The 14,369-nt window shown below is 42.3% G+C and overlaps 1 protein-coding gene across 5 annotated transcripts in view; it reads right to left on the bottom strand.

The window, feature by feature from the left end:
* The window catches only part of POFUT3 (protein O-fucosyltransferase 3), a 72,741-nt gene that overhangs the window by 56,139 nt on the left and 2,233 nt on the right, over nt 1-14,369 (bottom strand). The window contains exons 1-3 of one of the 5 annotated variants that reach the window (XM_078069628.1): nt 11,229-11,584; nt 3,563-3,790; nt 483-777 (exon numbers count right to left, since the gene is read on the bottom strand). In XM_078069628.1, coding sequence (XP_077925754.1) covers nt 483-777; nt 3,563-3,709 — 442 coding nt within the window. In that variant the 5' untranslated portion in view covers nt 3,710-3,790; nt 11,229-11,584. Of the gene's footprint in view, nt 1-482; nt 778-3,438; nt 3,791-11,228; nt 11,585-14,369 lie in introns of those variants that run through there. The other 4 variants (XM_078069630.1, XM_036095845.2, XM_036095847.2 and 1 more) reach the window with 4 other exon arrangements.

The following is a 14,369-nucleotide window of genomic DNA, read 5'->3' as shown; positions in this document are numbered from 1 at the left end:
CAATATTGTTCAGCCAGTGCTGAACAATATTTTTATTTTTATTGCTGATTACTCTGACTAACGAAATAAAGAACACTGTGCTTAGCTAATGTCCAATTAAACATTTGTTAAGGTCATCAAAATCTCCTGGCTTATTATCGCAGGTGACATTCTGAATCGATATCAGCAATAGAATCAATACCCAATTCCCTAAATACCAAATTCAGTAAGCACAGTGTCCAATTGTGAAAGGGCGAGAGGAAATATCCCTTCTCTTCCAGAATTACCAAGGGGCCAGCCAACCACCTTTATGTTGGTGAAGCTTGTTTATTTCTTGTATCTGCTAAATGCTCAGGCCTCTCACAGAACAAATGCAAAGGAAATCAGGCATGTCCCACGTGTCCAAGGGGAGCTCCACCTTCTCTTCCCTGGAGGTAAGCAGTAAGTCAGCTTTGGAGTAGGATGTCAGCAAGCCATGGGAGATAGGCAAATGCCCTACTTACCATAGAAGAGGAATGCTTTGGTCATGGGATGATGTAGGAAGGTCCGGTTGATGGTGAAGAAACACGCATCTGTCCCGCACTGGCCGAGCCTTCCAGTCTCCCCGGTCAGTGGGGACCACCAGAGCATGATGGGGTAGCTATCAGTTTCCAGTTGGGTTTTCCTATTCAAGGTCAGTGCTTCTTTCCTAGGCAGTGGATAGAGATGCGCAGACTCCTCTTCCATCTTTGCCTGTCCATCTCGTAAATCAGAATTTTTAAACTTCTTCCTTTCAAATTTTCCCAGTTCAACCACTACCTGAAAGAGAAGACAAGTATTACAGAGTCAGATGGTTTCATTGCCTCTTGCACGTCTCCCGTTCATCTTGATGATGGAGCCTCGTTTTAGTTTTCTATTGCAGCTAGAACAAATCATCACAAACTCAGCAACTGAAAACAACACATTTATTGGGGTGCTTGGGTGGCTCACTTGGTTGAGCATCCAACTCTTGATTTCCACTCAGATCGTGATCTCGGGGTCATGATCTCGGGGTCTTGGGATTGAGCCCCGCATTGGGCCCCACACTCAGTGAGGAGTCTGCTTGAGATTCTCTCTCCCTCTGCCCCTCCCCCCGTTGTCTCTCTAAAATGTAAATAAATTAAAAAAAAAAAAGAAGAAGAAGAAGAAGAAAGTAACCAACACATTTATTATTGCATAGTTCTGGAGGTGAGAAGTCTGACCTGAGTCTCACTAGGCTAAAAGCAAGGTATCGGCAGCGTTACATTCTTCTCTGGAAGCTCTAGAGAATCCATTTTCTTGCTTTCCTATCTTTTAGAGACACCCACCGCTTGGCTCGCCACCCTTTCTCCATCGTCAAAGCCAGCAATGTTGCCTCTCTCTGATGCTTATTCCGTTGTCACATCTCTGTCTGACCACAGCCAGGGAAGACTCTTATCTTCTAAGGACTCATGTGATGACACTGGGCCCACACTGATAATTCTGGATAATCTCCTCATCTCGAAGTGTCTCACCTTAATCCCATCTGCAAGAGCCCTTCTGCCACGTGAATTTACATACCCAGGAGTTCCAGAGATTAGGGTGCTGACAAAATATTTATCAACAAGCATGCTTAATTCTACTAAACACATACCAGCTACATTTCTGCATTTCGTCGACATATAGAGTACCCGGAAATAGTTCTGTCTCTTAATGAAACCCGTGAGAGTCAGGGCTATTATCTGGCTCTTACTCGAGACTGCATTCTAGGGAGAATTCGTTATAAATCACCAACTGGTTTCTTTTTATTACAGTTAAAGGAGTCATAACACAAGTCTTCTATTTCTAATAATTTCTACTGTGGCATCAAGTGAAGTCTACCATGAGTACTGGGCTCCCCTCCATGTAAAACCACGTTTCTTTCTTTCTTTAGGATGGTCTGGGTCACTGGATAGCTAGGCCATCAGTAATAAGAGTCTAGAGAGCAGGGCGGGCAGAGCGGACACAGATGGACAGTGATTCCCCACAAGTGATGGAAGCTCAGAAATGACATGCATACCAAAAACATGGCAATGTCTTCTGACATCAAAAGAAAAGCTCTTAGGGACGCCTGCGTGGTTTAGTCGGTTAAGCATCTGCCTTCGGCTCAGGTCATGATCCCAGGGTCCTGGAATTGAGTCCTGAATCAGGCTCCCTGCTCAGCGGGGAGCCTGCTTCTCCCTCTCCCTCTGCTGCTCCCCCCTGCTCGTTCTCTCTCTTGCTCTCTCAAATATATAAATACAAAAAAAAAAATCTTAGAAAAAAAGGAAAGCTCTTAGCTTCGACACAGCCATTCCTCATAACTGAAAAAAGTGCCAAAGTAATTGTCTGGTAAGATCAAAGCTCTGGTAACTTCCCACAGAGAGTAGAGAACTCCACCCCCTCCCGCACAAGCCCGGACACCCACAAGACAGACGAGGAGGGAGTGAAGTATTTCCTCCAACCAGAATCCTGATCTGGCAGCAGAAGGTGGCAGAAGTCCAGCGCCAGCCTGTCTGCCAGAGTACTTTTATATGCATTATCTCATTCAATCTTGATCAAGAGGAAAAAGCCCAGAGAACACCTCTGTTTCCATCAGCCCCACACCTGAACTGCTCACATCCACAAATAATCTTTAGAAGTCTTTTGGATTTCCAAATGGACAGCTGGTGCTTGAATGGGTCCAAACTATATCTGAATTCATATCTATACTTTTTCTATTGCTGCGTCATTTTTACTTTAATTTGAAATCAGTAATGAACTTCAGAATCACTGACAAAATGAAATAGATGGCAAGACTAAAAAATGCTGCAGTTCAAACACCCACATTCAGGGATGCCTGGGTGGCTCAGTCAGTTAAGCGTCTGCCTTCAGCTCAGGTCATGATCCCAGGATCCTGAGATCGAGTCCACATCGGGCTCCCTGCTCAGGGGGCAGTCTGCTTCTCCCTCTCCTTCTGCCTGCCTGTCTACCTACTTGTAATCTCTCTCTCTCTGTCAAATAAATAAATAAAATCTTTAAAAAAAAAAAAAAGAATGACAAATGTATTAATGCGGATGCTTGTGTTCCACAGAATGGATGTGCTTATTCTTAGAATACACACGGCTTCTTCAAGAATGCCATCTTTCACAAGTCATCGTGATAGGGGGCTTTGAGAAAGCCATCTACATTTGACCCAGTAAGACAGACGGAGCTCTACTTTCTCTTTTTCTAGAACCAGGACCCTACAAGAGTCATAAATTGACCCCCTACTCACTGATTTTGTCTCTACCTGACACACCCACTCACTAAACCTCAGTTTTATCTATTGACAAAAAGAGTATTTCCCCTGCCTTAGACAGAAAACTCCCCAATCCTGAGAGATTAAGCAAAAAGTAAAGTACTTGGAGAGAACAGGGGTGGGTTGAGGGCGGGAAGGTTGGAATGGCTCAGCAATCGACACTAAGCAACCCAAATTCTTGCTACCTGGAGTGTGACAAGCAGAAAGACGGAGGCTGTGATGCATAGGCAAGATGCCAAAAGCTTCCTCCTCTGAATCCACACCATGCTGCCCGGCCCTGGGTGACTGACAGAGGGCTAGCCTGGTTACCAGGTGTTCTCGAGTCGGCCCACAGCCCAAGACAACTTCACGTGGAGGAACCATCTGGGTACAAATTTCTTCCACTGTCATTCCTGCTGGGACCTGGTTTCCATGAAGGACTGAGATCCCAGGTTCTGCAAGGGCCTGGCTTGGCATCGAGCGGGAACAGTATGCAGTCTTCTTAAGCTATCAACAGAGCAGCTGGAGATTCTTCAAACCAGAAGGCATCAAAAAATCCTGTAACAAATGAATAATTTTTTAGCCATAGTGCAGAAGATTTAATAAATGTAGTCTTTCAGGGTTATCACATAGAAACCTCACACTTTAAAACTAAAAGGAACCTTTGAGATCTGAGATACCTCACTCCTAGATAAGGAAACCAAAATCAGAGAGGTAAAGTGACTTGGTCAAGGTCACACAGCCCATTAGAGGACTGTGACAGGTCTACAATTAGGTCCTGAGTCTAAAATTCTGTTTCCACTTAATTTTCTCTGCCATCAGAAGATTGAATTCCACAAGTCACGTACATGTATTCATTTTCTTCTACTTAGGTTTCAAAGGCGTAGAAAAGTGGAATAGAAAGTACCATGATTGGGGAACCTGGGTGGCTTGGTTGGTTAAGCTTCTGACTCTTGGTTTCGGCTCAGGTCACCATCTCAGGGTTGTGAGACCAAGCCCTGTGTTGGGCTCCACACTGAGTGCAGAGTCTACCTCCCCCATGTGTGTTCTCTCCCTCTCTCTAAAAATAAAAATGAAAAAAAAAAATTCCCCAAATTATCCACTCACTCCTGTAAAATTTAAGGAGAAAATAAATAAAAGTTCAGGCTTGGTTTGAAAATAGATCATGATCAACTGACGCAAATTTTCCCTAAGGAAAACAACTTCCGCCACAACATAAGGAATTCTGGTTATTGATATATTTGTTCAGTCTTTTATGGCAAGTGTAACAAAGCAGCGGGTTGTGTGAACAATACGATTCTCTGGAAGTTCTGAAATAAGATTTCCATCTGTCTGAAATGTATGATCTTTTCAAAAAGTTTTAAAAATGAACTAAAGAGTTCCAGACAATGCCTTTTATTCCCAGGGCTCTGTGCAGTCAAATGTCTCGGTCAAATGACCCTGTGGAGTTTCAGAACAGAGCAAGGATCAACATTCCTGAACCTGCTTTATAGTACCCCAAATATCTGGTTCTAAGATCTGATTGTACATCTCCCAGATACAGCATTAAAGGTATAATTAGAAATATAAAAATGATGTAGAATTCTGGTTAAAAACATTAGCCTTAAAGGTGTACTCCCTTCCCGTGCATCTACCTTGATTTACTTTAAGTCCAGGGTAAGTCCTTCAGCAACAAAATGACTCTTGGTTTCAGAAATCACCGATTATGTGTTTTTCCTCTTTTCCCCATGGAACTCTTGCAATCCACAGTAACTAAGAGAACAGCTCTGGAGTCAGCCTGCCAGGATTCAAATCTCAACTCCCCAGCTGGTTTAACCTAGCCTCTCAGTATCTCGATTTCCAAAATGTAGATAATAAGGGTGCCTAATCAGGAAGTTATTGAGAATTATATGAGATGAGATTACTAAAACACTTATTCAGAGTGTGGTACATAAATGTCCAATAACTATTTGCTATCTTATTTTTAAATATTCATTATAATTTTTATTATACTTTTAAGTGTAAAACGAAGCTGAATCATATAAAGTATGTTGCCGCCCCATCCACTGGAACTTCAAAAGGAGACACGCTCACTTTGCCAAAGTAAAGGAGATCACTAATATTTGTTGAGTGACCTATTGTAAGTGAGGCCCTTCCTAAGTGTTCAGCTTGCATGATATCATTCAATCCTCCCACAACTCTATGAAGGAAAAATTGCTGTCCTCATTTTTAAGGATGAGAAAACCCAATTTGAAAAAAGTAAATTAATTTACCCAACACTACAACTTTATAAGGACTACAACCAGAAACTAATTAGACTCTGAGGTTCATGCATTCTTTTATATTTTTTAACACTAAGACTATAAAATTCCCACCCAATAATACTAACACAGATTATTTGCCTTCATCAGAGAAAAAAACCTGTATAAAATTGCTCTCGGTCGGTCGGTATACCAGAGAAAATAGTAACAAAAATCTGTAAGAACCTGAAAATTGCCTTCCCTTCTACTCAGTTGATGCTAGTAGCTATGAACTACCTAAAATGTGGAGCTAGCACTTAGGGTTTCAATCCTGGCTCTGTCATTTACACATAATATAAATTTGGACAAGTTACTAAATCTTTGTAAGCTTCGGTTTCATCACAATAAAGAATAAACGTTCACTGTCATTATTTCTTTCCCTTGCATTACAGGAAGATGATCCAATTTCTGTTTTATATGCAAAGGCTATTTATTATAGCTAGAATTAATGTAACCCAGATTAGGTAATGAATTATCACCACCTTAAGTGGGTATAAAACTCTATCTTCTTCAGAAGATTTTAACATCTATCACTCCACTCAATCTTATTGATAACCACTTTGTAAAGTAAGCAAGGTAGGTTTTATTCTTAGTTCCCACAAATAAGGAAACCGAGCCTCAGCGAGTTTAAGTGATTTGCCCAAGATCATAGTTTCTATAGGTTGAAGTGGGTCTAGAAATCAGGTCACCTCTCTTCAGGCTCATGGGAAAGAAAAGAGATGGAGGAAATAGGGACCACTTGTTAGGAGTCAAAGAGGGTCAGTAATAAAGGAAAACAAAAGATAGGGTGAGAGGGGCGCCTGGGTGGCTCAGTTGGTTAAGCGACTGCCTTCGGCTCAGGTCATGATCCTGGAGTCCCGGGATCGAGTCCCACATCGGGCTCCCTGCTCAGCAGGGAGTCTGCTTCTCCCTCTGACCCTCCTCCCTCTCATGCTCTCTGTCTCTCTTTCTCTCTCTCGCAAATAAAAAAAAAAAAAATCTTAAAAAAAAAGATAGGGTGAGAATGGGAAGATATAGTTTGGGGTATTTTTACAGCTACCACAATGCTGTCCTAGGGTCTGTCCTAGGTAGGGCCTTTTTAAGTCTTGACATGGCTGTATGAACTATGACAGAGGAATTTAAGGTTACAAATTCCCTTTCATCCAAAGAATCTCAATTTAGCTTATACCCACAAAGCCAGAGGTATAGTGAGGTCTCAGGGACTGAGCTGTGGTTAAATGCCCACCACTATTCTAAAGAACAGAGCCAGTTCGTGTAGATGGTACTACAATTTATAGCATGCAGCTATCAACCAGACCTTGGGGCACATCAACCTAATATGTGGTATCAATTACCCAGGAGCTTGTCTTCCAGTCACCAGTGCCCCCACTGGTGGGACAGATGGACTTGCAGAGAGCGTGGCAAAAGTCAGTAAGCACCATGCAATGGGGCTCCAGGAGGAAAGCTCCCTTCTGTTTCATCACTGCCCGCAGGGTGAATCTCAGAGTCCGCCAAGAAGGTGCCCCAGAACACTCCATTCCCGGATGAAGCAATGTGTGCTTGTTCAGACAACCATGGTAGGTAACATCTGAAACGGACACTCGCTAACCAACCCTCTTGACCCTAGAGCTGAGCTTCTGAAATGCATTTTTCGGGTTGTGTGCACTGCCTGGGGCTGGCCATCTGCTGCCCAGAGCGGGATCTGAAGCTGAGCGTGACTAGCTCACACTCCTGCAAGCACTAGTCCATCAAAACCAGCAATACCTTCACCCTAAAATAATTTCAAATTTCTCCACCTTGTTTTGAATTAAAATGGACAGAGGAGGGATCTTAGAGCAGTCTGAGGATGCCAGCTTCAAATTTCAGCCTCGCAGTGCCAGTCCAAGGTATAGGTTAAGGGTCTCAGAAATGGGACTCAGAAGATGATTTCTGCCCTGCATCTCTGAGTATAAAATGAGAAGGTAACCCTGGGGGACACATGGGGTTTTGTGACCCTGACACTTTATGTGTCTCTATCTCTCCCTTCCTGTCCCCATGGCAAGGAGAAGAGGTGAGGCAGAGGCTGGGAACTCTGGGAAGGCTCTTTTGATCATCTCTCCCCTAGTCATTGGTGGGTCAATTGAGTTAATAAGCAACTGACTGTTTAAACAGAGCTTAAGGTTAGACCAGGGAGAGTCTTTAAAAGGAATGTATCTAATTACCAAGCTTAAATTATACCCACTAAGGTGTAATTTCTCAAGTAGGTTTGACTCCCCCAAAGTATGTTTTCATTTTATAACGTATAAATCCTCACAATATCCCTTAAACAGGACTGTCCTGAGAAAGACAGATGATGGCAGGCTGGTGGGAAGGTCTAAGGGCCTTTGGACGACTCTCCAGGAGCTTTTCAACCACTCCCTTCAATTACTTGTCCTCATCAACACTCCTCTTTCATTCCTATTCGGTTTCTCCAAAAGCCTGACAACTGGTGTTCCTACCAGTCTGACCCTTTGCACTCTCCAGTTGGCTGTACAGTTGTTTCTGGGATGTAAACTGGATCTCTCTCCTCTGATTACGATCCATCAATGGTTTCCCACAGATTTCAAGATTAAGATCAAATGCATTAGCTCCGAAAACAAGACTCCCTGTACCCTACCCTACTTCTCCAGCTTCCTCCACACATAGCCTTTGTTCCGACTCTTCCTGGAGTGTAGCTTCCTGTTCTGTGCTCTAGTCCTTACCTAGCACATCCACACCTCCTTCACTAGCCCAGCCATTCTCCTAGACTCTCCAGGCCACCTGCTTTGGCCAGCCTTACCCCTCCCAATGCCAAGTTGGGAGATCTAGGTCCATATCATTGTGCTTGTTTCTATCACAGCAGGGGAAAGAATACAGGAAGCTGGCAGATTTCAGGAAACTTTCTAAAGTTGCTTTATTGGATGCATATAAAACACTTGTCGAACATTAAAAAGTTGACATACTCTTAATTTGCAGAAAACTTCCTTAGTGCCTGTGCCTGTTCCTTGGGCACGTGGTGAACATGGCATGGTGGTTCATTTCCACTTTCATCCAATTTTCTTTATTGACATTTATTGGTGTTCGTTTTCCTCACTCTTTTTAAAAAGACTTCATATTTTGCTAAGCATTTATTTTTACTAGAGTGCTTAGGGTTGAAGATTTCTCTCTGGGAAGGTCATCCTCTTCCACCAAGCACACATTTCAGGTAAGACAGATAAATAAGGAGAGATGAAGGGATACTGGCAGTCATGTGAGGCCAGGCTGGTGATTAATGGTGGGGAGTGGGGGAGAATTTGCAGCCTGAGACCTTCACATCTCTATTGTAGAACCAAAGGTGATGTCATTCTTAACACTTAAATTCTGGACATGCTGAAGCATTCAAATTATGTAGTATTAATATAACCTCATTTAGTGGTGCTACTTAATGAAGAAACTAACTTAAAACATTTCCAGACCAAAAAAAAGCAAAAAACAGAAAAGACTGATATGAAGCCTCAAATAGAAGCATTCAAAGGGAATAGGTTTTTTTAAATAAAGGTGAGGGCACAAAATTGTGAAGATTCTGTATTACACCAAGAACTTAGCTTCCGAAGAGCAAGACTTTCTCAATCTTTCTCCTTGGAAGGTCTTCTTAGTAACTGTTCTTTCTCGAAGAAGAGTTAATTGGTTACGATGTAACAATCTTCCTACCCGGCAAAAGATGTGAATTGAAATCCCTCATCTGCTTTGATCATTTATGTAATCGTGAGTGAGGCACCGGTTAAATAACACCAACACAATGTGGCTAACACTCCACATGCCCAAAGACAAAGGGCTGGACCAGGGGATCTCCTGGGGCTTCATCCCAAAATGAAGCTCTCCGATCCCACAAATAGTGTCCAGGAGCAAAAACTCTCCACGGAAGAAAGACCGATCAGGTAAGACAGTCATTAAGGTAGTCTGAGTCATCATAAACCAAGAGTTCTGTAAATATAAAGAAATATTTCTATATAACAAGTTTAGGGTTACTTTATCTTCATTCTCCTTTTTAGTAATTTCAGTATTAACTTTTGAAAACTCAAATTTTATTCTCAAAGAAATAAATACCTTAAAAACACTGTAAATAAAGACAGACATATATTTTTTTTAATGTTTAACAACCCATGTTCAGAAACACTATAATGTTTATCGGGAAACGCTGATAATTGAATTAGGTATTGCATTCCCACTGAAATCAACACTTTACATTCCACATTTAGAAAGCATTTAAACATGGGTTGGAAATGTCTGCATCTGAGCAATACTTACACATCTGTGAATAACGTTATTGTTTGTCCAAACTATGTTCTTGTTCTTTATTTTCAAAATTTAACCCTAGTTTTAATTTTTTTAATGTACTGTTTGTAGGATAAACAGTTCTTTCAAGTGAAGAATAAAACATGAGCCATAGTAACAGTAACAGTTAATGCTGTGTATTTAATTCACTGTTACACACTGCCATCTAGCAGGCAGCCCGCAAAGGAAGAGTTACTACAGCAGTATCAAAGATGGAGCTGACCTTAATGAACCTCTGACGCTAGGACAGTGCTTGTGGCTTGCAGACAGCAGGAGAAAGTTGTGAAATTGAGGTGAGGGTGCTTCTAGATTGGTGGGTCTGCCACTTTAGTGTGCAAATACCTGGGTTGCTTATTCGATGCGGATAGCTGGGACCCACCTGAAAGCCCCCTCCCTTTGAGAGACCGCGGGGTGGACCAGAAGCAATGCCCTAGTTGTAGTGTGACATCACGAGCAAGCCCAAGATTGGTCATGAGCTTCTGGGTTGTCTCATGTGGAGGGAAGGAAGGGCATACAAGGAGAAGGAGGTTCTGAAGACCAACTTGCCATACACCCAGCCAGAGCGCAAGCACTCCGCAAATGAAATGAACCAGCCAAGTCACCGCAGGCATTTTAGGGAGATGTGGCAGCGAGTAGGGGGGCAGTCTGTCGGGAGGTGTGATGTTAAGGAAAACAGTCCTTTTGCGTGACATTTGCTACATATTCAAGAATCATTAAAAGATGCCCAGAAAATGAGTATCACATCGATGTTATTTCTCCATCTTACACAAAATGAGGGCGCTAATTGGGTGAAAAATACCGAAGAAATGGATTGCATATGGATAACGAAAGCCTGCCGGTCTTGGGGCTCCCCCCAGGGCATTTTCTCCATGAAATACGCAATGCCCGCTATAGCTGGGCGGTCAGAATCCCTACCACTTCTGCACACAATTCCAGCAACAAGTGATTCTCAGAGAAAATGTGGGGAAGAAGGATGCAATTCTCAACGCAACCTGGCAGAGTGAGGCTCTGGAACTGGAAGGGCTGGGAGGATCGTGGCAAAGGGGAGGGACGTGAAATGCCCCCAGTTGCCGGCGGCGGGGACCCGCGGGCCTTCCCCGGGCTCCTGCGGGGGCTCTGGCGCGTCACCGGCCTCCCACCTGTACTTTTCCAGCCCCTGATAGTTTTAAATCTCAGGCGGTCTCTGGAAAGCGCTGCCCAAGGTTTCCCAAAACAGACTTGGCTTCTTTTTCCGCGCACAACTCCGTCTTTCTCTGGCACACACTGCCTTCTGGGCACAAAGAGGAGGTGTCCTGAGGCTGCGAGTCCGGCGGGCGGCTTCCCAGCTTCCGTGCGCACCAGGAAGTCTCCTTTGATTTGTGGGCATCAAGACCCTGTCCCCACCAAGTATCACTCCAGCCAGAAAAGACCCAGTGCCTCCCACTCACCTTGTCTCGGGGTAGGAGGCTCGCTCGGCGGCAGGCAGCCCCGCGCTTTTCCACTTTCAGTTTGCACCCTGCCCGAGCTGGGGCGAAGACTCGGAAAGGAGGTTTGGGAAAGGGGGTAGAACTCTTCGCGCGCCCAGGCCCAGCGATCCTTGATCCAGGTTTTCGCCGGTGCCGGGCTTAGAATCCAGTCCACAGGGGTTCCCGGGAGCATTTGTTCCTCCCCTCACACGCGAGCCCCCACATTTCTTGAAAGTTCCTGGGAAGCTCCTGAAATTCTCTTAAGTCAGTCGTGGGACACTTTCTGCGTCTCAAACTCTGATAGGACTGAAGCAAATTCAGTCACCTATTCAGGAAAACTGAGAACATGGTAAGCAGAGCAGAGACCTGGGTACCTTTCATCGGGTACCGTGTTTGGTAGACTGAGCAGGATGATCATTTGCCAGTAAAATGAAACTTACTTCAGGCTACTGAATTCCAAATTCGGAGAACCCAAGTAGAATTATTTTGCTCTAGCCTGCAGGAAGGTGATACAGGTAGGGAGGTAATTCAAGACCTTGGTAGGGCCAGGCCTAGGTTGAGGCAAGTGAGGCATCCAGGGCTCAAAATATGAGGAGACACTGACTGAGCCATGTAAATGCTGGGCACACTTGCAGGAACCTGAGTCATCGCTGCCCTAGGCCTGCCTCACTATAGTCCTGGCCCCGAGAGTTCCAGTGCCAAGCACCTCAATTAACTTCTCTGTAAAAACCAGTTGATGATAATAATGGTATCAACTTCAAGGAACACCAAACACAAAGGAAAAGATTGATAAATTGGATATCATTGAAACTAAATTCTGTTCATCAAAGACACTATTGCTAGAAGGGAAAACAATCCAGAGTAGAAAATATTCGCAATAGATTTATTTAAGAAAGAATTCATATCTAGAATATAGCCAAGAATGCCTATAATGTGATAAGAAAGAATTGAAAAAGCATCCTAATAAAAATCTCCTCTGGGAAGGAAGGGACCAAAGATTTATACAGCACTTCATCAAAGAAGAATCTGGCCAGTAAGTATGTGAAAAGATGCTTAACTTCTTTAGTCATCAGAGAAATGCAGATTAACACAACAATTATATACTACTACACATCCACCCACCCCAAAATTCGTGTGGAACCACAAAAGACCTGGAGTAGCCAAAGCAATCTTGAGAAGAACAAAACTGGAGGTATCACAATCCCAGATTTCAAGATATAAGACCATAGTAATCAAAACAGTATGGTACTAGCATAAAAATAGCCACAGAGATCAATGGAACAGGATAGAGAGCCCAGAAATAAGCCCCACTCCTATATGGTCAATTAATTTATGACAAAGGAGGCAAGAATATAACATGGGGCAAAGACAGTTGTTTCAATACATAGTGTTGGATAAACTGGACAGCTACATACGAAACAATGAAGCTGGACTGCTTACCTACATCATACCAAAAAATAAATTTGAAATGGAGTAAAGACCTAAATATGAGATCCAAAACCATAAAACTCCTGAAAGAAAAGATAAGCAGCAATCTCTTGGACACTGACCTTAGCAACATATTTATGGAGATGCCTCCTGAGGCAAGGGAAACAAAAGCAGAAAATAAAGGATTGGGACTATATCAAAATAAAAAGCTTTGCATAGCAAAGGAAACCATCAACAAAACAAAAAGGCAACCTAGTGAACGCAAAAGATATTTGCAAAAGATATATCTAATAAGGGGTTAATATCTAAAATATATGAAGAACTTATACAACTCAACACCAAAAAAACCAAACAATCCAATTAAAAAATGGGCAGAGGACCTGAATAGACAGTTTTCCAAAGAAGACATCCAGATGGCCAACATGAAAAAAATGTCGGAAACATGAAAAAATGTTCAACATCACTAATCACTGGGGAAATAAAAATCAAAACCACAATGAGATATCACCTCACACTAGTCAGAAAGGCCAGAATCAGACAAAAAATAACAAGTGTTGGTTAGAATCTGGAGAAAAAAAGACCCCCTGTGCACTGCTGGTGGGAATGCAAACTGGCACACCACTATGGAAAACAGTATGGAGATTCCTCAAAAAATTAAAAAATAGAACCGCCATATGATCCAGTAATTCCACTTCTTGGTATTTATCTGAAGAAAATGAAAAACTAACTCAAAAAAAAAAAAATATATATATATATACACAGTTGACTCTTGAACAATGTGGGAGTTAGGGGCACACCAACCCCCACCCCATACATATTTGGTATATGTATTATATACTGTATTCTTAGCATAAACTAAGCTAGAAAAAAAATGTTAAAAATCCCAAGGAAAAGAAAATACATTTACAGTACTGCACTTTATTTATTGAAAAAAAAAATTCACATATAAGTGGATCCATACAATTCAAACCCATGTTGTTGAAGGGTTAATGGTATGCACCCCCGCATTCATTGCAGCATTATTTACAATACCCAAAGATATCGTAAGAACCTAAATGTCTATCAGTTGATGAGTTGGATAAGAAATGTAGTATATACACACAACGTATATATATACAAAATGTATATACATACAAAATGTATATACATACATATATACATATATCACTTCCCCTACTTAAACAATTTGCGGAGTGTGGTGTGGTACACCTGGTGAGTATTATCTAGCTTTTGATTTCTTCCACATTATTATTTCTTAAGAAGCTTCATCTTTTGATTTACTTTTTAAGTAAATGTATATACATACATTTTTCATTAAAAAATGAAATCTTTGCCGTTTGTGATGTGATGGACCTAGAGGGCATTATGCTAAGTGAAATAAGTCAGACAGAAGGACAAATACCATATAATCTCACTTGCATGTGGAATAAAAAAAAAAAAAAACAGGGGCCCCTGGGTGGCTCAATCAGTTAAGTGTCTGAATCTTGGTTTCAGCTCAGGTCGTGATCTGTGGGTCATGAGATTCAGCCCCACAATGAGCCCCGCATTAGGCTCTGCACTCAGCAGGGAATCTGCTTGAAGACTCTCTCCTTCTGCACCTCCCCCCCAACTCAAATAAATAGATAAATCTTAAAAAAATAAAAATAAAAATAAAACAGAAAGGCAACAAAGCTCATAGAAACAGAGAACAGAATG

The sequence above is a fragment of the Halichoerus grypus genome, chromosome 3 (assembly GCF_964656455.1).
Source record: "Halichoerus grypus chromosome 3, mHalGry1.hap1.1, whole genome shotgun sequence".
Classification (NCBI taxonomy): domain Eukaryota; kingdom Metazoa; phylum Chordata; class Mammalia; order Carnivora; family Phocidae; genus Halichoerus; species Halichoerus grypus.
This window is presented reverse-complemented; position numbering and strand designations above follow the sequence as displayed.